Genomic DNA, 23560 nt, shown 5'->3' with positions numbered 1-23560 from the left:
GTGAAACTGTTCTTGGATCCCACGTGGTTGCAGATGTTCATTATTTATCTATGTTATGCATATCTTCCATAGGAAGCCTCTACTGTTTATACCGGGTTCTTAATCTGGTAACTCACTAAAATGATGTACCAATAGTTGATACCAAAACTCGTTACCTGCTGTTTATTTGTTAATAAGTTCTCCCAAGCCAGGCTCTCAGGGCTGTCCGAGCTTCTGTGTGGGGTTGGTTAAAGATGGCAGGTATTTTTTCACACTTGGGTCAGGGAGGTGAGGCCACGTAATGTATGGCTCCCCCATTACTCTTCTGTCCCTGCTCAGTGGTTGAAAGAAGGGGCACTGGCAGATAACTTTGGGGGCCATGCACAAGATCACATTAAAGAAGGGTAAAAGAGTGAATTATGAGCATTTTTTTTACCTCTGGGTTCTGAGCAACACCACTGGTGCTTTGCTCTCGCCTATTTTGATGTCACTCAGAACCCCTTAGGTGAAAAAAACAACCCGGTAATTCACTGTTATCCATCTAAAATTCTATATATTAATGGAGATTTCATGATGGAGATCACCAAGAGCAGCTTATTCTTTAAAGAAACAGAGACAAATGCGGCATAGAAGGTAAATAAAGCAAACTATCTGATTTGCAGTTTTATGCTGTATCTGATTGGATGGCACAGATATTTCTCCCTTTTGCCTTAAATAGTCGTTTATCTCTTTTAGCTTCTAAAATACAAAGGGGAGAAAGTTAAATATGCACGGATGTTGCAAGCCACGTAGCTTTGTTGCTGTGGTACCCTAAATGGTGAGAGAGTTGTGAACATGTTTAGCTACAGAGGCAAGTGATTACAACACAACAACAAATGCAACAAAGTTGCAAGAATACCCAGATACAACACAGACCAGGGGAATAATTTTTTCCTTTCTTTTTTAATCTTTTATTTGTTTAAGGTTTTTTTCCCTTTTTTGTCAGGAAGCACTACAAAGACATTCAAACTTTTAAAGCCACGTCACAGGCTGTTTTTTTAACACAGAGAAAACATCAACAAACAAAATTCAATAACTGCAGAAACTGATTATTCGACGTAACACTGTAAAGTGAACAAAAACATATTACACTGGCCCAAACTGAAAGACCGTCAGAAAAACAAAAGTATGAACAGTTCTAAGTAGTCTGGAAGGCTCTGGAAAATAGAGTCCACCAAACAGGGCTAGCTATAATGTACACAAACAATTCTCTTCTTACTTAACCAATTGTTCAGAGCATTAACTTGAAACTAGGCACCCACTCTATTGTAGCCACTGAAATGTGCCACCCCACTCACACCCCACCCCCGCCGTGTTTGTATTGTGAACAGGAATCTTGAAATTAAATCATGAAAAAGACGAGCCTGTCATTAGCTCTGCAGATCCAACCCACACCCGCACAGAAGGCACTCATTGGAATCCAGAAGTCTTGACAGGTAGCAGGTTAAAGGTCTGCAGTAGACACTATTCTGAGAGGTGACGCACCCCATCTGGTTGCACTCTGACAACAACATGGCGTGATGCGGGGGGGACGGGGACGTGAGGTCGGGGTGAGGCATGGGACGTTGCAGATCTTTGGCAAACCTGCCTAACACATACTTTCAGGCAAACTAGAAGAAGAGAATCAGAAATAGCCATTACTCTGAGCATTTTCGCCGAGATAAGAAGCTGTTCAATTAATGTTGCGGACAGAGCTGAATAACTTGGAGTTTGTAGAGTTTAGAAAGAGTTACCTCCATATAAATCTAAGCCTGCTTTAAACTAAGTGATTATCTTGTTACCCTATTATCTCTTTCTGACTCCCAGCTCTAGGTCCCCAGACAAGTCCAACTCAGATAGAAATTCTATGAAGCCCCCTATTGAAAAGACTGCCAAGCTGTGGCCTTACAGCATGAATTGTGCAGCATGGTGGGGCTACCGCAGGGTGTTATGGGAAATGGCGTTAGAAAAAAGGGCAGAATACTAGGGTATAATTCATCCCAGACAAACGATTTCATTCTAGAGACTGCCTTCAAGATGGAAGCACCTTCGATGTAAGGGAATGAGACCATTACGTTTTCAAAGCGTTTTGTTTTAGGTTTTAATTTTAAGGGTGTGAGCACGTTTTAAAACAAACCTACAGTACGTTATTCAAGGAAAAACACTAAAATTGCAAAATTCTCAGACTAAACACCAACTCATATATATATAATATGTATATATATATTTATACATATAAAAAATGAAATCTTGTCTCTTTGCCAATGCTAACAATGGTTACATTTGTTCCGCATTGTCCTTTTTGTCTTTCTTTCCATCGCTCAAGCCATCTACTTCGGTCGCGTCTCGCCGTCGTTTCCGGTTGTAAAAGTTTGGCTTGTATTTTGAGGGTGGAAATGGGTCGATACCCAGCACTTTATGGATCTGCCTGAAAGCCACCATCCTTAAGGCGTGCTAAGAGTGAGAGAGAAATAAGAAAAGTGAAACAAAACCACTGCTGTTGAGGTCACACTTCTTCATAGGCATTTAGCTTCTTGTGCGCGACGCTTAGAGGAAGATAAAGCAAAAATGTCTTCTACAGCTAAACATTTTTATAGTTCTGTGCCAAACCTAAGACCCCGTGGGCATTTGAAAGGAGAACTCGAAAGTACTGGACTGCAAAGCCAACCTCCTTTACCGTCAATGTGTGAACTTGGAAATGCACACCCGCATACATCCCGCTCGCTTGATCTACCAAGAATCAAGCAGAGGCGTCCCCTACCCCCCCCCCCCTCAATTAAGGCAGATGAGCGTCGCCCCCAGATGCCATTGCAGCAAACGTGAAAAAATAAAATGGTAATAAAATTAATTACCATTTTATTTTTCAATGCTCCCAGCCTGAAGTGTGTGGGGGCGGGACATTGCTGCTGACTGGCAGCCTCACATGTGCAGTGTAAACCTCTCCACTCAGCTGTCTGAGGCAGCTGAGTGGAGAGCAGGCACAGGCCCTCTGTCCCTTCTGGAGCCTCGAGGCAGCCCGCTCCGGCCAATCCTGGCTCTGCTCTCATGCTGCTCATCTGCAGCGTCGGGATTTGGAGAGGGGAGTTGCCCGAGGCTCTAGGAAGTGCCATCGTGCTGAATGGACGACAACCAGGAGCAGAAGCTGAGGATGAGGGTAGGCAAGTATATTTTTCTTTTTCTTTTTGCCCACTGACGAGCATTGTGAGAAACTCACATTGCCTTCAGCTTTAATTGCAGAGCTCTCAGTCACGGTCTGTCATAATAAGGAGCCATGATGAACAAGTTACTTACATTTGTTAACGCATTATCTGGTAAGGACTCTATCTAGCTGCAGATTCCTTACCTTTGAATTCCCTGGCTTCCGTTTTGAATCCAGAATCTTTATGCTGAGCAATACCCTGAGCGCGCCGTCAGGTGGCGTCGTTCGGACCTGGGTGCGTCGTCTAGCTCTGCGTGGCTTCGTCAACATCATTGGAGAAGCCTGTGATGTCACGGTCGCTTATAAAGGCACCACCCTGGCATATGTACATCAGTTCTTTTATCCACAAAACCTCCACGCCATAAGTGCAGAGTCCTGGATAGAACCAACAATTTGTCTGTGCAAAACTAGGGCCCTGAAAGGGATAAACCCTAATCCTACTAGATAAATCCGCAGAGGTGGGAGGTATGGGTGGGTGTAAGGATTCTGCAGCTAGAGTCTCTACAAGATAATGCGTTACCGAAGGTTAAGTAACTTGTTCGTCTGATAGACTTCTAGCTGCAGACTACTTACCTTTGAATAGATACCGAAGCCATAACCTCCTGGTTGTGGGCTGAGGATACTACTCCTTACACTAAGAAGACCCGTAGGACTGATCGGGCAAAGTGCCCGCTCTTCGTACCCGACTGTCCAGGCAGTAATGCTTTGCAAACATGTGTAAAGTTGCCCACATTGCCGCCTGACAGATCTCCAGGACTGGTACACCTAGACCTAATGCAGTGGTAACGGCTTTGCCATGGGCAGAATGAGCTTGCAAGCCCTCGGGATAGTATTTCTCTGATGCTGTGCCCACTGGAACGTCAGGTCCCACTGCAGAGCCCTCGTATGCCATCTGGCATTTTTGACTAGCAGGATTCAGGAAGCCATGAGCCCCAACAGCCTCAGAGTCTGTCTCACTGAAATCCAGGATAAAGGCCGAAACTTCCGAATCATAACCTGAATATCCTGGACTCGCTGCTCGGGAGGATAAACCCGAAACTGCACTGTATCGAGAACAGCTCAGATGAAAGAGAGCTTCTGAGAGGGAGTCAGGTGTGACTTAGGCATGTTTATAGTGAACCCCAGCAAATGCAGGTCTGAAGGTGGGCGATGAGAGCCTGGGGTGTAGCAGCCTGTCAACGAGGTAGGGGAAGACTGAAATCCCCAACCTGCGCAGATGACCTGCTACCATTGCCATCACCTTGGTGAACACCCGAGGAGTACTGGTGAGACCGAAAAGGGGCACGGTAAACTGAAAGAGCTCATGGCCCACCTTGAACCGCAAGTAACGCCTGTGGGCGGGCAGGATGAGGATGAGAGAGCTGTAACTTCCTTGCGGAGCAAGCTTTAAATGATCCTCCATCAGCTGTTCTTTCAATGGAGGGATAGAGGGGGGGAAAGACTGGAAAGGGAGGGAATAGCCTTTCTGTATGATCTACAAGACCCATTTGTCTGATGTTATGCACTGTCAGTGAGGGAGATGAAATTGAATCCTCCCTCCAACTGGACAAACATGATCTTGCAGAACCATACTAGGAGGGCTTGGGCATTGTGGAAGAGGGGGGCTGGGAGGTGGCCGACCTCTGGGTCTGAAAGTACCACGTCCTCGCACTGGATGCTGTGAAGTTGGAAGACTGTGGCTGAGCTGTGGTTGGCGTGGTACCCCGCACCTCCCGAAGCCTCGAAAGGGGCGATAGGCATACTGCTGGCGAGTGGGTGCCAAGAGGCCTGAGGATCTGGCCGTGGCTCGGGAGTCCTTGAACCGATCGACTGCCGAGTCTGCCTTATCACTAAAAAAGATTGAGCCATCGAACAGCATGTCCATCAGATTTGCCTGGACATCCCCGAAAACACAGCGGTACGCCGGCAGGTGTGGCGACAAAGGGCCACTGTTGAGGAAATCGCCCTGTCCTGCAAGTCGATCGTATCCAAGCCACATCGAATGGTAAACTTGGCTGCATCTCTCCCATCTTTGACAGATTTGGTGAGAGTGTCCCGTACGCCCCCCGGGACCTGGGGCAGCACCTGTGCCACCGTATCCCATCAAGCATGGGGAAAAACGGCCCAGTAGGCGGGAGGTGTTTACGGACGTCAATGCCAGGCTGGAGGAAGAAAACATCTTCTTCCCAAGTTAGTCCAGCCTCTTGGATTCCCTATCTGGGGAAGCGGAAGGGAAGGCACCCCGGAATGTGGAGGCTTGGACCACCAAGCTCTACGGGGTGGGGTGTTAGGTGAGGAAACTAGGGTCGGTAGGAGCTGGTCGATGGCGGTGGCCAATTGTCCTATTCACAAGAGTCCCTGTGCTGAGTTTGGAACATGTCCCCAGCAGGACATCAGTAAGGACCTCATTAAAGGGTAACATCAGCTCCGATGTAGCAACCCCCGGCTGAAGCACCTCTGTCAGAATGTTAGGCCTGACTGGCACCGTAGGCAACTCCAGGTCCCAGACCTCAGCCGCTCTACCATGGCGTATGATGCTCCCTCCCACGTAGCCACAGAAGGAAGTGAGAGCATACCAGCATCTGGAGAATTATCCAGTCTGCTGGCTTCCCCTAGATCCTCATACCAGTCCTGCTTCTCTAATCCATATTCCAAAGGGTCCTCAGACCCCTCCCACTCTGCACCTGTGCTTGGCTGATCAAAATAAGCCTCAGGCACTGATCTTGGCTGAGTCAGTGCTGTCAGAATCGGCGTTGTGTGACGTTGCACAGGATCATCAGGAATGAGGATGGGGCTTCCACCACCAGTGGGTGCTGGTGGTGGGGGGAGCGCTGACGTCAGGCCTGGCGCCGGTCCGGATCCGATATTGGATCCTGAGGTCCCAACGGCACTGAGGCCGAAGCCGCTGGTGTCGAACCCGATGGGGCCTCTGCTGACCCCGCGGGGTCCGAAGACCCACCCACTGGAGCAGCCCGCTCAAAAACAAGGCGCATCTTCCGGATTCAGAGCTGACGCCAGGGAATTCATAGGCAAGGAATCTACAGCTAGAAGTTTCTATCGGATTAAGAGCTTTGGAACTGAAGCCTAAAGGCACTGTGTTTTTTTTGTTTTTGTTTTTTACAGTGCCTGCTTCTGGACTGCGGCTTGACGATCCTCCAGTATTAAGGGTCATTGGCTGCGACTGGAATCAAGTATTCAGACACAACCAATCACAACATTGACATAGAGGCGACAGTCCTTAATTAAACAAGTTTCTCACTTTGGAGAGAGGGGAGAGCTGTTGATTTGCAGTTACATTTCACAATCTTGTATGAACAAACTAAAGTAGCAGGCATTAAAGTGCATGTTTGTAAGGATGCTACACAGAGATAATACAAACATTTACTGAAATTCCAATCATTGAATGTCAGCCTCATTCTGAACGGCCCAAACATTCACAAAAAGTACAGAAAGGTACCATCTTCTGGGACATCTATGGAGTAAAATGTACTTACCTTAGGTAACAATATTTCTGGAGGATGCATAATCATCATGCATACTCCTCGCCTTAAATATATTCAATAGGAGTCAGACAAGTCTGGAACAAGTTACTTACCATTGGTAACACTCTTTCTTGTGAGTACTCTATCTAACCAAAGGTTCCTGCCCCTTAGACTATTTTCATTAGACAGACTGGATCAAATATTGTTTCTGCAATGGTCCCTGTGCGTTGGTACGTTGGGCTTTATGGCTCTGCAGTGACTTTATACTGCCCTGAGGTGATGGAGAGGAGCGGCATCTATGTGCCACACTTGCATGCTGATGTCAGTTTCTTTGTTCTCCTGACACAACAGACGTAGAGTGCATCCAACAAATTCCGGAAGACAACACAACCAAAATCTAACTTGGAATATCAGTTCACTATATGGAACTGGATATGGGAGGGCAGTGAGGAATCAGAGGTTACATAAGGTGTTCACCAAAAGGCATTTACCAAAACTAAGAAACATTGTTCTTCTGATGGATACTTGAAGCCACAAATGTCTCTCTTCTGGAAGGGATACACAACAGTACTTCCAAAAGGTGGGAGTCTGAAAAAGGCACTAAGATTAGGAAGTCTTACAGGACGGAACGGGCTATATAGCCCTTCAGCAGACCTGGCTGTCAAGGTAGTACTATTTCCCCAAATGTGTGCACTGACACCCACATAGCAGCCTAGTCAATGTCCAGAACTGGTACTGATTGCGAATGGAAACACAGCGGCCTTGGCTCCAATGCAATGAGCACACAGGTTTCTTTCCCAGCGCATACCAGATTAATGCAGAGGACTACCCAACTGCATTGTTATCTTTTGCAACCCCTTGCATTTCTTGATCCAAGTGAATCCCACAAAAAATTAGTCTCTCATAGGATCGAAGTAAAAACGCAAAGCTTTCTTAGGATCAAGCCGATGGATCCTCCCCAAATCTTTCAAGGAGTGTGACTGAGCTGAAAATGTCTTCACGGTAATCATCTGACCAACATAGAAGGGTGATTCCACTTTTGGCATGTCTGCAGCACCAATTTATCTGAGAAGAAAGTGCTACAGGGAGGCTGGACAGAGAGCTACTATAGTTCAATCCTGTAGCACACAAAAGTGATGTGATCTTTTACCTTCTTGCATCTCTTTCCTTTTTTCCTTTACTTTACACACTTTTTCCTTTTTTCCTTCATATTTTTTCATTCTGGGTTTCTTTTACTCCCCCTCTTTTTTCTTCACTTTTACATTCTTGCTGCTCTTCCACTTTCTGTCCTTGCCTTTATTCTGTATTTCTACTTTCTTTCTATTTATTTCCTTCTTCCATCTTTTGTCGTTCCCTTTCCCAATTTTTTCTTACTTCTTTCTCCTTCCCTCGTCATTCTTGCCTTTTCATTCTTTCCCTCACCCTCTACTAGTCTTTTTGCTCTTTTTCTCTTTTCCTTCATCTGTTTTTCGTTTTTTCTTTCTTCCCTCTTTTACATTCTTGCCTTCTTTTTTCATTGTGCCTTTATCCTTCTTGCCTTCTTCTTTCTTTTTCCTTTCCTCTTTTTTTTATTGCCTTCTTTCCTTCTGTAACTTTTTTCTACTTTTCTTTTTCATTTTCCTTTGTCATTCTTGCTCCTTTTTCTTTTTCCTTCTTGCTCCTTTTTTTGTTCTTTGCTTTTTCGTTTTTTTGTGTTTGTGATGCTTTTTCTTCTTTCTTTTAATTCTTGCCTTTTTCTTCTCTTATTCTTTCCATCTTTTTCATTCGTAACTTCTTTCCTTTCCTGCTTTTGTCTCCCTTTTTCTTTATTGCATTCTTTCCCTTTTTCCGCCCCTTTGTGTCATTCCTGCCTACCTTTTATTTTTCTTTCATTGTTCTTACTTATCATCTTTTCCCTTCTTTCTCTCCTTTCTTTTTCCAATATTCATTTCTTTTTTTGTGCTTTCCAATTTACTTTCTTGCTTTTTTCCTTCTTTCTTTTCCATTTTTCCTTGCCTTCTTTACTTATTTCCGCCTTGTTCTTTTTTGTTTTTTCCTTTTTTATTCTATCCCTCCTTTGCTTTCGCTTTTCCTTCTTGACTTTTTTCCTTATTCTTCCTAGCCCTTTCTTTATTGTTCACTCCCTTTTTTTGTCCTTTTACTGTCTTCCTTCTTGCCGCATTTTTCGTGATTTCATTTCCTTCCTGTCTTCTTTTTCCTTTTTCTATCCTTCTTGCCTTCTTTTTCATACTTTTACTCTTTCCTTCTTCCCTCTCTTCTCCTTGTTTTCTTCTTCCTACTTTTACTTTCTCTTCTTTCCTCCCTTTCCTTTTTAATTTGTGCCTTTTTCCATCTTTCTTGTTCCTTCTTTTTTCCTTTTCCTTCTTGTCATCTTTTCCCTTGTTTTCGTTTCTTTTTCCTTTCCATGTATTTGTCTTCCTTTTTGCATTCTTGCCTTGTTTCTTGCTAATTTTTCCTAATTTATTTTCCTTCTTTTTCATTTGTCTACTTTTTTACTTTCTATTTTCCTCTTTCCTCGCCATCTTTTTTCTTTTTTTCCTTTTCTTCTTTCCTACTTTTTACTTCTTGACTTATTTTCCTTTGTTCCTTTTCTTGCCCACTGTTTTCTTATTTCTTTTTCACTTAACCCTTCCTTTCTAAATATCTTTTTCTTTTTCCTTCTTGCATTCACTTTGTTTTTATTCTTATCCTTCTTTGTTGTTCTTTCTTGCCCTTCGTTCCCTTTTTCTTTTGTCTCTCATTTTTCCTACATTCTTTTCCCTTCTTTCTGCTTTTTCTGCCGCTACTTGTTTTTCTTTTCCCTTTTAACTTTCTCCTTTTACTTCACTCCTTTCTTTTTCCTTCTTCCTTTTGATTTTCCCTCTTCCATTCTTCATTTTTCAGTCTTTTTCCTTCTTTCCCCTTCTATCCTTTTTTCATTCTCCTTTCTTTATCCCTTTGTCCTTCTGTCTTTCCTTCTTGCCTTTGCCTATTTCTTTCATTTTTCATGCCTTTCCTTCTTTCTGCTTTTTTTCCCTTCTTTCTTTACCCCTTTTCATTCTTGAATTCACTTTTTTTTTGTTCCTTCGCCTTGCCTTCTTTTTGTCTTTTCCTTCTTGTCTTTTTCCCTTTGCCTTCTTTTGACTTTTTCCTCTCTGCTTGTTTCTTCATTTTTTTTTTTTACACGTGCCTCTTTTCCCTTCTTGTTCCTTTCTTTTTTCTGTTTGCTTTCTTTTTCATTTTTCTTTTCCTGTTTAAATCTTTCCTTCTATCCTTTTTCCTGCTTTCTCACCTTTGATTTTTCTTTCCTTCTTGCCTTTTTCTCCTTTCTCTAAGTTTCCTTTATTTTTCCTTCCTTTTGCATTGCTGCCTTTTACTTCGTTCCCCTTTTACTACTTTTCTTTCCTTCTTTTTCTTGCCTTAAGTAACTTTATTTGTTGGGGGCGTGGCTAACAGCCCAAGATGGCGAACGTATTGCAGAGGAGCTCCCGGACCGGCCCTGGTTAATCTATAATAATCCTCCAGTACCAGTAAAGTGACACCTCATATATTTGAGAAAGGAAATGCCAAAATGATAATGCAATATAAATAGCCGCTGAGTGCGAAATAGTGAAGGAGGGACTCTGGGCGGCACGTCGCACTGCGCTGCCCTTCGTTGCTGAGTTGGGCTGCACTGCCACCTACGTGAACTGGAGCTGACCCTGCCATGAGTGAATGACGCTGGGGGGAGACTGGAGCTTTGAAATCGTGCAGAGGTGAGTGGGAGCGGGTGAGCCGTTAGCTTCGCGGTGGCCACGGGCCCGCTCCTCAGCTCTGCGTAGGGAGGCTGCTGAGTGACCGGCGGTGCCTCCTGGCTATGTGAGAATAGAGGCGCCGCCTGGAGAGTAGCGGAGCATTCCACCTGTCGTGGGTGAGTGGGAGCGGGTGGGTACCTGTGCTCGTCGGGGCACCGGAGCACGTTCCCCACCCCTGCCGCCTGGGCTGAGCCGCTTGGGTGCGGTCACAGTATCCAATACCCCCTCCGTCACTAATGGGGCAGATGCGACCACTGGCACGCTGGAACGTGTAATATTACAGTGCCCGCCACTGCAGGACCCCGCTGAAGACTGTATCAGGGTCTAGTGCCCCCCTAGCATGATCGGAGGTGAGTGGGAGCGGACGGGCTATCAAGGGAGCCCAGTGCCCGCTCGTCGCCTCTGAAGGGACACATGGTGCCCCATTCTGAGGGCCACAATGCTGATCCGATTGTATTGCAGGAAGGCCTGGCTGGGCTCCCTGGGGATGATTGTGTGGATTGAGTGGGGAGGAGGCCAGCGACTGTTTCGGTGGGATTGCACAGGTGCAAATGAATTAAAATTTACAAGGCACGTAGGCCATTTTAGCACCAAAGGCCCATACAGACCAGAGCATGATCTGATTGTGGGCAGGGTGACGCTCATGATCTGGACCGTATCCCTCTGGGCTGGAAACGGAGTGGTGAGATGGTGGAGGAAACTGAACTGAGGGCCAGTATGGTGGTCCCTGACGGTAAATACACCTGAGCATATACAGCACAGGTAGTGAATATCGATATCGATTAAAGCGCCTACTTCCTCTGGAATCGCGAAACCTAGTAGTTTACAGCTGTGACGAGTGGGGTTTTACGCGTCTCCTCCCTCCCCCCCAAATCTTCTACAGGCAGGGACCAATGGCCACTGTTGGTGGTGACACTTATAACCAATAATTAGCATATACCATCTGTGGATTTCGCAGTAACGAAGATGGGGATTTCTAAAGCTAAACATGGTGCCGGGAACTCCCGAGCACCTTCCTGTTCGTCGCCTTCTGGAGATTCCATAACTCAAGTTTCCCTGTCCTGTATTCCTCCCACAGCACAAGAGCCGCCTCAAGACAAATTAGACCTGGATCTTCATGAATCCCGACTGGCCATCGAACAGGAGCTCTTCCCACAGAAGTATCCTTCATTAAAGATGAACATCGTAAGTTAGTGGACAGTGTCAAAAACAATGAGGCTAAACTTGCCATCTTGGAGCCTGCCAGCATGTCCCAGGATGTAGAGATCAAAAAGCTAACACAGCAGATGGAGCTCCTGCAAGAACGGGCCAAGGACGCTCAAGGGCGTGCCCGTCAGAACAATGTTCGCATCCTGGGGCTCCCAGAGGGAATGGAAGGACAACCGTCAACACAGTACATTGAGAACTGTCTCAGAACGGTGGTAGCCGCACAGGGGGCTCTCAGATTTATTTGTAGTGGAAAGAGCCAACAGAGTACCGAAGAAAAAACCTACTCCGGGCCCCCTACCTCGACCTCTTGTTGGAAAAATGTTAAACTATCGAGACCGAGATGTGCTGCTTGGAGAAGCCCAGGTAAAGGGGCCAATGCAGGTCAACAATGTGAAAATCTCATTGTTTCCGGATTATACAGCTGCAGTACAAAAGAGACGAGCTACTTTCCAAGCTATCAAAAGAGGTTTACGAACTGCTGGAGTTACTTATGCATTGCTGTTCCCGGTGAGATTACGCATTTAGCATGACAAGAAATTACTCTTTTTTTGACTCGCCAGACAGGACGCGTGCATGGCTAGATAACACCTTTCTTGATTTCACCAAACCCAGTGGAGAAGCCTGGGAGCTTACGCGTCTCCAGAAAAGGTGATGCCGACTGCGCCCTCAACCAGCTGGAGCTCCAGAGGGGTCTGTCTGTCTTCTGCCCTCCTCGCAGCAGGCTCTACTGGGCCGCCTAGAGGTGCTTCGTAGCTGCACGTTGGTGCTGATCAGGTCAGCGTGGATACATCACCGAAGGGTGGCCCTGACTCTGATTCAGTTGGGAGCATAGCCATGTTTCCCTCTGACTCCACAGTTGGCACGCAAACTTTAGTTGCATACACCTACTGCACCGGACTGCTTTGTTTTACTTAAAATGGGTGTGGCCCTCATACTCCTTGTAGAGAGTGTGATGTATAGTGGGTAGATCACTGTCCATATATTGTATTTGTATATATACATACCAGGACACACTTCAGCACAGCATATATTAAAGGTAGACCGGGGTCGGGTCTAAGTTGCCCTCCGCAGCAAATGATCAGTAACTTTCTACAATGGCTTCTGTCCCCCACATAAGCGTAGGCACACGTTGTTTGAAAATACATATGTTTTTTGTTCGCTATAATGTTTAGTTGAACGACTGCATGGCGCTGGACAGAGAATGTAGTTTTTCAAAGTTTACAGCAAGTAGCAGATTTCCTTGTCACAACATATCAGCATATACTACTGTACTGTATTGTTTATCAACATTGCATTGCCACACGTAAAACGGCACAGGCGGAAATGGCTTCCTATACAATCCTGACCTGGAATGTCAGGGGCCTAGGCATACTACATAAGAGGCATAGAATATTAGCCCAATTACATAGAAGACAGGCGCAGATAGTATATCTCCAAGAAACACATTTGCTCGCTTTGCTTTCAGAAGAGATGGAGGGGACAGCTTTTTAGGGTTGATTCTTAGTAGATGCCTGGCGCGCCATAAATATAGGACTACGTGAATACTCTTTTTACTCATATCCACACAAGTTACATACGCGCATAGACAGATTTCTGTGCTCCTCACAGCTGCTGTCTATTATAACTCACTCCACCTATCTCGCTAAGACCCGGTTGCGGTTCGAGATATGTCATGTAACAAGATGCCAGGGTCCGATGGATTGCCAGTTGAATTTTACAATATCTATATACATACGCTAGCTCCACAGCTGTTGAAGAAAATAATTTACTTACCTGTAACTGTAGTTCTCCAGTATTGGAATCTTTCATAGATTCACATGCTTGAATCATTCCCCGTCGTCGAGATGGGAGTCCCGGTACAATTTTCACAAGTAATGTTAAGACATATTAACAGAGAAAAAGGCCCCAGGCCTCTTCAATTTCATAGTCTATCAGAGTCATTTTGTGAAAAGGACGAAACCTGAGCCTCCACCAATCAGGCGACAGCACCCTTCAGAACCTCCTGAGAGAAGCTTTAGCACCTCAGATTTTCCAAGCACAAGTGCGTATATTATGTTAAATATATAAAGAAAGAAAGAGGTGAAGTGAGCTTCTCCAGGTAGGCGGGTGGGTCGCATGTGAATCTATGAAAGATTCCAATACTGGAGAACTACAGTTACAGGTAAGTAACTTAGTTCCAATACTGGAGTAAGAAAATTTCATAGATTCACATGCTTGAATCAGAGTAGAGAGCAATAATTATGCACATTGTAATATGACAATACCTCTAATAGAAAAAATATTTTGACCCACAAAACCTTATTATCATCCTGCATATAATAATGAACTATATAAGTGTACGCCCATATGTCTATATATATATATATATATATATCTCCATTACACACAGATATACCTGTACAGATACATGATGAAATACCAAGAAAAACAGTAAAAAGAAATTATTATAAGACACTACTGTAACATGACCATTGTTTTCAAACCTGCTTAATTATGTGATTGTCATAACGTTCTTTTATCCTTATATACATTTCTGTTTTTCTCTCTTTTTTTTTTAAATGTAAACAATGTGCATACCTGTTCTAGGATAGAGGGATGTAGGAGAAATGGCTCACCTTCACCTGAAGAGATTCCTGAGAACCGCTTGGCCCACTGCTACCTCTCCCTGAGAAAGAGATTCCAAGCAGTAGTGCTTAGTGAAAGTATGACAGCTCTTCCATGTTGCTGCCCTACAAATGTCTTGTAGTGGGACTACAGCAAACAGAGCCGCTGACAATGAGACTTTTCTCGTAGAATGAGCATGCACAGATGATTGCAAAGGTTTGCCCGCTGCTTGATGGCAAAAGCGAATGGCTGAGGCGATCCATCTGGAAATACTCTGCTTGGATAGTGGGTACCCCTTCCTAGGAGCACTGTACGCCACGAATAACTGATTAGAGCGTCGAAAAGATTTAGTCCTGTCCAAACAAAATTGAACACATCTTTTAACATCTAAGGAGTGTAATGCCCTCTCCGCCGGAGTAGATGGATGAGGAAAAAAAAGACTTGAAGACTGAAGGTTAGTTTATGTGAAAGTCTGACGGAACCTTTGGAATAAAATGCGGGTTAGTGCGCATTAACAGTCTATCATGTTTAAGCTGCAGGAATGGCTCTTGGATGGACAGCGCTTGCACCTCGCTGACCCGCCTAGCTGATGTAAGGGCTACCAATAAGGCAACCTTCCATGACAAGAACTTGAGGGAAGCTCAATGGATCGGTTCAAACGGAGGCTTCATCAGTTGTGCCAAGACAATATTCAGATTCCACGAAGGAGGTGGTGGTCTGAAAGGAGGGTAAACCCTGAAAAGCCCCTTCAGAAATATCGTAATCAGCCGAGAAGTGAAGAGTGAGGGTGTGTTATCTGATCGTCTGTATGCAGCTATAGCTGCTAAGTGAACTTTAATGGACGAGTGTGCTAGGCCAGATTGAGCTAGTAGTAAGAGATACAGCAATATTTCCTCTGGTGGTGAGACTAGAGGGTCAATCCGACGCTGATGACACCAGGCACAGAATCTCTTCCATTTACACTGAGACGTCTTGTTCGTGCTATCCGCTCTGGCTTTTGACAAAATATCCCTGCAGTCCTGCGGGATATTCAAATGCGCGAACTCTCTGTGGTGAGGAGCCATGCTGATAACCTCATTGACTGCGGATCGGGGTGCCGAACCTGGCCGTTGTTCATCGTTAGTAATTGAGGTAATGGCTCCAGTGGAATGAGGTTTGACTGACAGAATGAGAAGTTCTGCGAACCAATGTTGGCGCAGCCAGTACGGGGCTATCAGTATCAGAGTGCACAGTTCTGTTTTCATCTTCGTGAGGACCCTTGGGATCAACGGAATAGGAGGAAAGGCGTAAGCAAAGATGTCTGACCAGACTATCGAAAACACATTCCCCCAAGATCCCTTTTGGTGATGCCAACTTGCAAAGAACCGGCATTTGGCGTTGTCTTTGTTTGCAAACAGGTCCACCGTTGGTGTCCCCCACAGGGAAAAAATATGGTTCAGTACTGTCTGGTCTAGCTCCCACTCATGGCAGTCCGATTTCTGCCTGCTGAGTGCATCTGCTGTCTTGTTTATTCCAGGCAAGGGTACCGCTGATAGTGTGATGCCTTGCTGCGAGGCCCAGTTCCAGATCGCTTGGGCTTCCCTGGAGAGGGTGAGAGATCTTGTGCCTCCTTGTTTGTTGAGATAGTGCATCCTAGTGGTGTTGTCCGTTCTTATCACCACTTGCGATCCTGAGATCCTTGGGAGAAACGCTTGTAAGGCCAGGTGCACTGCCCTGAGTTCTAGCCAATTGATATGCATTGATGCCAGATGCAGTGGCCATTTGCCACTTATCTTCAGATCCTGTAACACCGCTCCCCAGCCTTCCATTGAGGCATCCGTTGTTATGGTCCACGGGGCTGGCTGTTGTAGAAACGAAAGGCTGATTGATAGATGATGCCTTTGAGACCACCATCTCAGAGTTCTGATCATTATCGGAGTTATTTGTATTTGGTCTTCGAAAGTGCCTGATACTTGGAGCCATTGACGATTTAGCTGCTCCTGTAAGGGGCGCATCTTTAGCAGACACAGAGGGATCAGAGGTATGCATGAAGAAATCATGCCCAACAGTGATTTGAACAGACGGACAGTAATCTTTGCTCTTCTCTGTATGGAACTCACTAGTCAGTAATCTTTGTTGCCTCTCTAACGTGGGACATGCCATTGCGGATTCTGTGTTCAGTTTTGCTCCTAGAAAAGTAATATTGTGTACTGGTAGAGGGTTGGACTTCTCCCAGTTGATTGTGAATCCGAGATTGGTCAGTAAGGAAACGCACTTTTTTGTTGACTTGTGCGCTCCTGCGTTAGTCTTTGCCTTTATCAACCAATCGTCCAAGTGTGGAAAAAACTGGTGCTTTCTCCTTCTGAGAAAGGCTGCGACTGGTGCTAGACATTTGGTAAATATTCTTGGGGCTGATTTCAGTCCGAAAGGAAGGACACGGTATTGATAATGGCTCCCGGCTACGGTGAATCCTAAGTATTTTCTGTGGGCAGGGTGGATGGGTATGTGGAAGTATGCGTCTTTCAGGTCTAGTGATGACATAAAGTCTCCCTGATTGAGACACAGAAGGACGTCTTGCAGGCTGATCATTCAGAACGATTGCTTCTTTAGGTATACATTTAGTTCCCTTAAATCGAGGATCGGCCTCCAATCCTTCCACTTTTTCCGGATGATGAAGAACCTGGAATAGAATCCTGTTTCTTGTTGGGCCCAAGGCACCTTCTCTATAGCTCCCTTTAGAAGCATCTTGTCCATCTCTTTTTTGAGTTGTTGAGGGTACCTTGAAGAAGTCCTGTGGGGAGGGTTGGAGGGAGGTATCTGGATAAGTTCTAAAGTATGGCCCCGTTTCACTAATTGTAGGACCCACTTGTCTGACGTAATGGTTTGCCATTGACTGAGGAATAAAGAGATCCTCCTGCCCAGATTGACAGGAGGAGGACTGGGCGTAGCTGGAGCCCTGAAAACATCAGGTTCTACGAGCCGAATCTTTGGCCGGACGGGTTGAACGTCCACGGCCTGCAGGTCTACTATAGGCTGGTTGTGGTGGCTGCCTTTGCGAGTAGTATGGACGATACTGCTGTGAAGATGATGGATAGGAAGAATATCTGTGTTGTTGATATCCCCCTCTGTATGAGGGTTCGCCACGCCCTCTAGGACGAAAGGACGATCTTCGATATTGCAGGGTCCCTAATGACCTTGCCGTGTCCGTGTCCGTTTTGACTGATTGTAGGGCTTCATCGACATGTTTTCCAAATAGCGCTTGACCATCAAAGGGTAAGTCTAGGATTTTATTTTGGACTTCTGGGCGAAACAAGGTGGCTTTAAGCCAGCCATGTCTTAGTACAGCTGCACCTGCAAGTTGTCTAAAAGCAGTGGTCGCTATATCCACTGCACCGTCTATAAGCTCTGCAGACGTGTTTTGACCTTTTTGTACCGTTTTATTTGCCTCCGATCTCGCATCCTCCGGCAGTTGGTTAATAAAAGGTGCAATGTCCGCCCAAAGCTGTCTGTCGAATCTAGACAGAATAGCCAAGGAGTTGGCAGATCTAACTACTAGGCTAGCCATAGAAGAAAACCTTTTCCCTATGTTATCTAGCCGCCTACCCTCCTTGTCTGGGTGTGCGGAAATCGGGGCAGAAGGATTCTTCGATCTTCTTTGAGCTGCCTGAGCTACTACTGAATCCGGAGGAGGATGTCCTGTTAAGCATGTTGGTGCATCATCAGGAGCTTTGTATTTTTTATCCAGATGTGGCAAAACTGCTGTGACTGTTGCCGGATTACTCATGACTTTAAGGCCCTCTTCCCACAGGTAGTTCACCATCGGGATAGAGCGCACAGACTTCTGAAAGTGCTCTTTAAAATCGTACAGGAAACAGTCTGTTTGCTTAGTAGGTAACGGTAAGGCAAAACGCCTGGCTGCCCTCTCTAGAAGATTGTGAAATCCTCCAATGTCTTCTGGTGGGGATTCCACCTTCGCATGAGAAGGAGAAGGAGGAGCAGGGATAATGTACTCGTCCCACTCTGAGTGAGTGTCCATTAGCTCTCCATCTTCCTGATCCCCTTCTGAGATGTCGGTGTCCTGAGGAATTGTCATGTCCGGAGTGGCCACATTTGTGAGATGTAAGGACGTTGGTCTCTGATGTGGAGTAGAAACACCAGAAATAGGCGATGGAAGAGGTTGTTCTCCTTGAGGAGGAAACCTTCTGTTGTAATCCACTAACATCGCTCTAAGGTCAGTAAGCAGGGAGGACGGAATAAACGCCCCCTGTTGATATTGCTGTTGCTCTGAGTAAAGCTGGGGATCATAAGCTTCTTCATATTCCTCTTCTTCCTGGTACTTTACTTTCAATTCAGAAGGACTGTGGGCTGTTCAAAAAGGCCCGTCTTCATCTGAATCTTCGTCTCCCTCCAAAAGATGTACTGGCACAAGGGAGGACACCTTACTAGGTGATGTGTGGGTTGGTGTTCGCTTTTCTACTCTTTTTAGATGTTTTTCCCTCGTCAACGGTGTCATCGTTGACGTGTAAATAGACTTCGTCATGGACGGTGCCGTCGACGCTGGACGCACAGTTATTTTAATAGCAGACAGTCTTGCTGACGAGTCTACCGTCGACGACGGTAGGGCTGACACTGAAGTCGTCGCTGCAGTTCTCGTCGACGGTGGGGTAGTTGTTCTCGTCGACGATGTCGACGTCAGAGCCGTCGACGATGGAAATCCAGAAGTAGATGTTGTCTTCGGCAATGCACCCACCGACGGTGCCGTCGACTCCAGTCACAGAGGATGGCTTCTTGAAAGGCACAGATGGTGGAACAGATGAAGACTTTCTGTGCCTCTCAGAACTGGAAGAATGCCTTTTCCCCTCTTTACTTGAAACTTTCGTTGGGGAAGAAGATGGGCTGCAACCCTTATAAGACCCTGAAGTAGTCTTTTTGAGGGCCTTTCTTGAGATTTGTGAGGGAGATCTAGAGCGTGATCTCGCCCTTTTAGATGACCTCTTAGATGTTGATGATTCCTCACTCTCAGAATCAGAAACTGGATCCTTCCTATGTTTTAGTTTCTGCAGCCATATTAATAATCTGCCTTCCCTGTCTTTTAAGGTTTTAGAAGAAAAAGTACGGCAAATCTTACAGTCTTTGGCTGAATGATCTGAGTATAGGCAGTAAATGCAGTCTTGGTGAGGGTCTTCAGAATGAAGCCTTTTCTTCCCACAAGTCTTGCAGTCTCTGAAGAGACTCTTCTTTTCCTTGTCAGACATAGTTGAAAAATAGCTGACAAATCCAAATAAATGAGTTTCTCTGAGAGAAAATAGTTGAATAAAGGTGTGAAGACAGAGCAGAGCTCTGAGGAGACTCCCTAGCACGACGTGCGGTAGAAAATCTGAGGTGCTAGAGCTTCTCTCAGGAGGTTCTGAAGGGTGCTGTCGCCTGATTGGTGAAGGCTCAGGTTTGGTCTTTTTCACAAAATGACTCTGATAGACTATTAAATTGAAGAGGCCTAGGGCCTTTTTCTCTGTTAATATGTCTTAACATTACTTGTGAAAATTGTACCGGGACTCCCATCTCGACGACGGGGAATGATTCAAGCATGTGAATCTATGAAAGTTCCAAAACTGGAGTAAATTATATAATCACTCACTACAGGTGGGACACTTGCCCCCCACAACGCTGCAGGCTGTGGTTACATCTTTACTGAAACCAAATAAGCCACCACTTGAGCTAACCTCGTACAGACCCGTCTCTCCTGAATACAGAATATAAAATTTTAAGCAAAATCCTAGCAAAACGTCTTCTACCACAGATATTGCACACAGACCAAATGGCTTCGCGCCAAACCGTAACACTTCATTCAATATACGTCACTTATTCCACGTTATGTTCAGTTTGCATGAAAAATATCTAGATGCAGGCTGCCTATCCTTAGATATATGCCATGCCTTTGATACATTGAGCTGGGAATTCCTGTTGTCCACACTTACCCACTACAGAATACCAGTCTCCAACACCAAATGGATGCGACTATTATACTCGCTATCTACGGCAAGGGCAAAAACAGGGAAATGCATCTCAGAACCGTATAACATCTCCTGTGCTACGCGTTAGGGCTGTCCCTTATCGCCATTATTATTTGTAATGGCAATCGAACCTCTAGCACAATTACTGTGACGGAGCGAACCGGACTGGGGCATTCCGCTTAGAGGTGAAGTACAGGCTACCTCTTTATATGCAGATGACATGATAGTATATGTCCGGGATATACGACAAGATATGTCCGCAATAGCGGACGAGCTGATTGCATTCAGCAGACTCTCGGGTCTGAAAATAAATGCTGCAAAATCATGTATTTTTGCATTTCAGCATACTTTAGAACGGCGGACAATGGTGCTAGGTGATGACCAAATCCCAGTGGCAACTCAGACATTTCACTAGTTAGAGGGTCAATATATATAGAGACCTACAGGATATCTTAGACGGTAACTTGCAACAGGCCATTAACTCCATTAAGACACAAATAGCCTTCTGGACTACACTAACCCTCTCTGTGTCGGGTAAACTGGCACTGTCAAAAATGGTCCTCCTCCCGAGGCTACTGTATTATTTCGCTAATCTACCTCTGGTGGTTCCAGCCACAGTGTTTACCGCCTTGAATACTTTAATGATTGGGTTGGTATGGGGGTCGGGCATAGCAGAACAGGTTTGAAAAAATTGCAGCTGCTGGTGTGAGTGTGGTGTGAAGGGGAATGAGTGCCCCAGACTTCAAAGTGTATTGTATAGCAGCGCAATTGCAGTGGTTAGCGTATTGGCTATCAGGATACAATTTACACAAAACAGGCTATACACCTGCACAGATACAAAATGGGCACTTACATAAGCTGTTATGCCCTAACACAGCCACACTGAGCCGGGTCCCCATTCTGGTGAGGGGGGCCATGGCATACTGGCAGATGTCCATACACTACACACATACTTCAATTCCTTACGTTCCTCATATACCATTGAGAGGGATTCCACTGGCAATTGGGACTTTATCATCACAGAGGTTACAGCCTTGGGAACAGTCTGAAACTATGACTGTGTCCAAGTTATTTGTGGATGGAGTATTGATGCCCCACCTAGTCTTTATACAGGCTCATCGCTTGTCACACTGTTCCTAGTCCATGCAGGCTTAATTTATTTTGTCCATCAACACTGGGTGCCTGATGGTACTGAACCTGCAGCATTTGAGTTCCTCAATGTGTTACATATGGTAGGTCAAGACATACACTTAATTTGATGGCTGTATACAGGCCTAACATCACACTTAGGAATATCGTTACAAACACTCTGTCAAAGATGGGACACAGATCTCAACTGTATATTACAGGACGCAGAATGGAACAGACTGATAACGACCCCAAAAAATATAACCAGAAACTCCAGATTTTAATTTATACAATTCTCTATACTTCATAGGGCATCCCTTACCCCGCATAGTATTGATAAAATATACTCAGGTGCAGGAGCGAGCTGCCCCTGTTGCCAATAAGTGGACACAGACTTCTTACACATGCTTTGGAGTTGCACACGGTTACACACTTATTGGGTGGAAATAGCACAGATACTCAAAGGTGTAACAAAACATGATTATTGGATGACAGCGGAGGCTTGTCTACTAAGTTTATACTCTAGATCACTAAAGGCTGGAGTGGCCATGCGTTTTGCTGACTTGGCGCTAATACTGGCGCAACGGGCTATCGCGCAGCACTGGAAATCACCCGTTTCCCCCTAGATAGCACAGTGGAGATTGGAAGTGATGGAATGGGGCCAGGCTGAAAGCGAAGCACTGCGTAGAGAGGAATATAAGGGGGTTACACAAAACACATATCTCCTTGGAGTGGGATATGTACTTAGAGGAATTTCGATCATATGTGCAGGGAGACACGCAGATATACTCTTAAAATTATACACGTTCGCAATATGGATCAGAAACCCGGCATAGCTGTGATGCAGTAGAGCTCGCTCTCTTATCACACCCCCTAAGGCATATATGTACACGACAACATGAAATAACCTAGTAACAACTATAAAGTACAGTCTAGCCGTGACTGACCTATACCTCCTAAAGGGCCCCGCCAAAGGGGGTGCTGGTATTAATTAGAGTGTTTTCAAGGAGAATTATAGGAGATGATGAACTGCTCTTGCTTGTTGTGGAAGCTGGTGGGGGGTGGGCTTCAGACAGTTTGTCACCAGGATAAAATGAGCTCAAAGAGTGTGATTTAAATAACTTTGTATTTGATGTGAGCATTGCATATAACATTAGATCACTATGGACTAATGTACCGTTATTACTGATAACAAAAAATACATACAATACCATTTGTGTGAAAAAAAGTAACTATTTGTTTCGATTAGTTAACCCTATAAGTGCGGGCGTCGGCCACTGGCCGACGCCCACACTCCCTCCCTGGTGCAGGTCACGACCAGTGGCGACACCAGGGAGGGGGTTAAAAATCCTCCGATTTTTATTTATTCCCCCCCCCCCCCCCCGTTGGAGACGCGGAACAACTTCTGCGTCTCCATCCCGCCCCCCTCCCGCCCCTTTGTGCGCGCTGACGTCACTTTTTTCCACAACCGGAGCAGAAGCAGATCAGGTAAGAGTCCTCTTTTGCTACGGTGGGGAAAAAAGGCAAAAACGGCCTCCCCAGATGCCAGGGAGGCATCGATGGAAAGGGGAGGCTCTCCCCTTTCCATCAATGCCTCCCTGGCACCGTTTCCTGGCCATGGATCGCAGCGCGGCTGCGATCCATGGCCAGGAAACGTCCCTAGACACCAGGGATCTTCTTTAGGGGGGTCGGCCCCCATGTAAAAGGGCCACCACCCAACACTCCCCCCCCCCGGGGATTATTTTTATATCGGTACTGTTTTGGGGGGCGATCGCGCCCCCCCCCATATTAAAATTTATGTATTTAAAAGTTTTAAAAAATGAAAAATTAAAAACAAAATAGTGGGGTCGGCCCTCAGAACACGGGCCGACCCCTGGGGGTCAAAAAAATATATCTAGTTTTCCTTGGGGGGAGGGCAATTGCCCCCCAGGGAAAACTAAATTGTAATAAAAAAAAAAAGAAATTGTTGGTGGTCAGCCCTTAGGGTGGCCATCTATGGGGCAATTTCTTTTTTTTTATACATGAGTGCTTTGCCAAGGGAAAGCACACATGTATGAAAAAAAAAAGTTATGTAAAATTAGTGTCTTGCTTTCTCTCTCTCTCTATATATATATATTTTTTTTCAGGTCGAGCATTGCAGCGCACATGCGCTGCTTTTCTGACGTGTTGGTGTGTATCTGGGCTTTTAACAACGCCCAC

At 45.5% G+C, this 23560-nt stretch overlaps 1 protein-coding gene across 1 annotated transcript in view; it reads right to left on the bottom strand.

Annotated features, from left to right (window-relative positions):
- Positions 1–902: 902 nt before the first annotated feature.
- ZFR2 (zinc finger RNA binding protein 2) overlaps positions 903–23560 on the bottom strand; it is a 641917-nt gene continuing 619259 nt past the window's right edge. The window contains exon 19 of the mRNA XM_069216682.1: positions 903–2451. Coding sequence (XP_069072783.1) covers positions 2275–2451 — 177 coding nt within the window. The 3' untranslated portion in view covers positions 903–2274. The remainder of the gene's footprint in view (positions 2452–23560) is intronic.

The sequence above is a fragment of the Pleurodeles waltl genome, chromosome 12 (genome assembly GCF_031143425.1).
Source record: "Pleurodeles waltl isolate 20211129_DDA chromosome 12, aPleWal1.hap1.20221129, whole genome shotgun sequence".
NCBI lineage: Eukaryota > Metazoa > Chordata > Amphibia > Caudata > Salamandridae > Pleurodeles > Pleurodeles waltl.
Note: the sequence above shows the minus strand (reverse complement) of the source record. Positions and strands in the feature narration are given on the sequence as shown.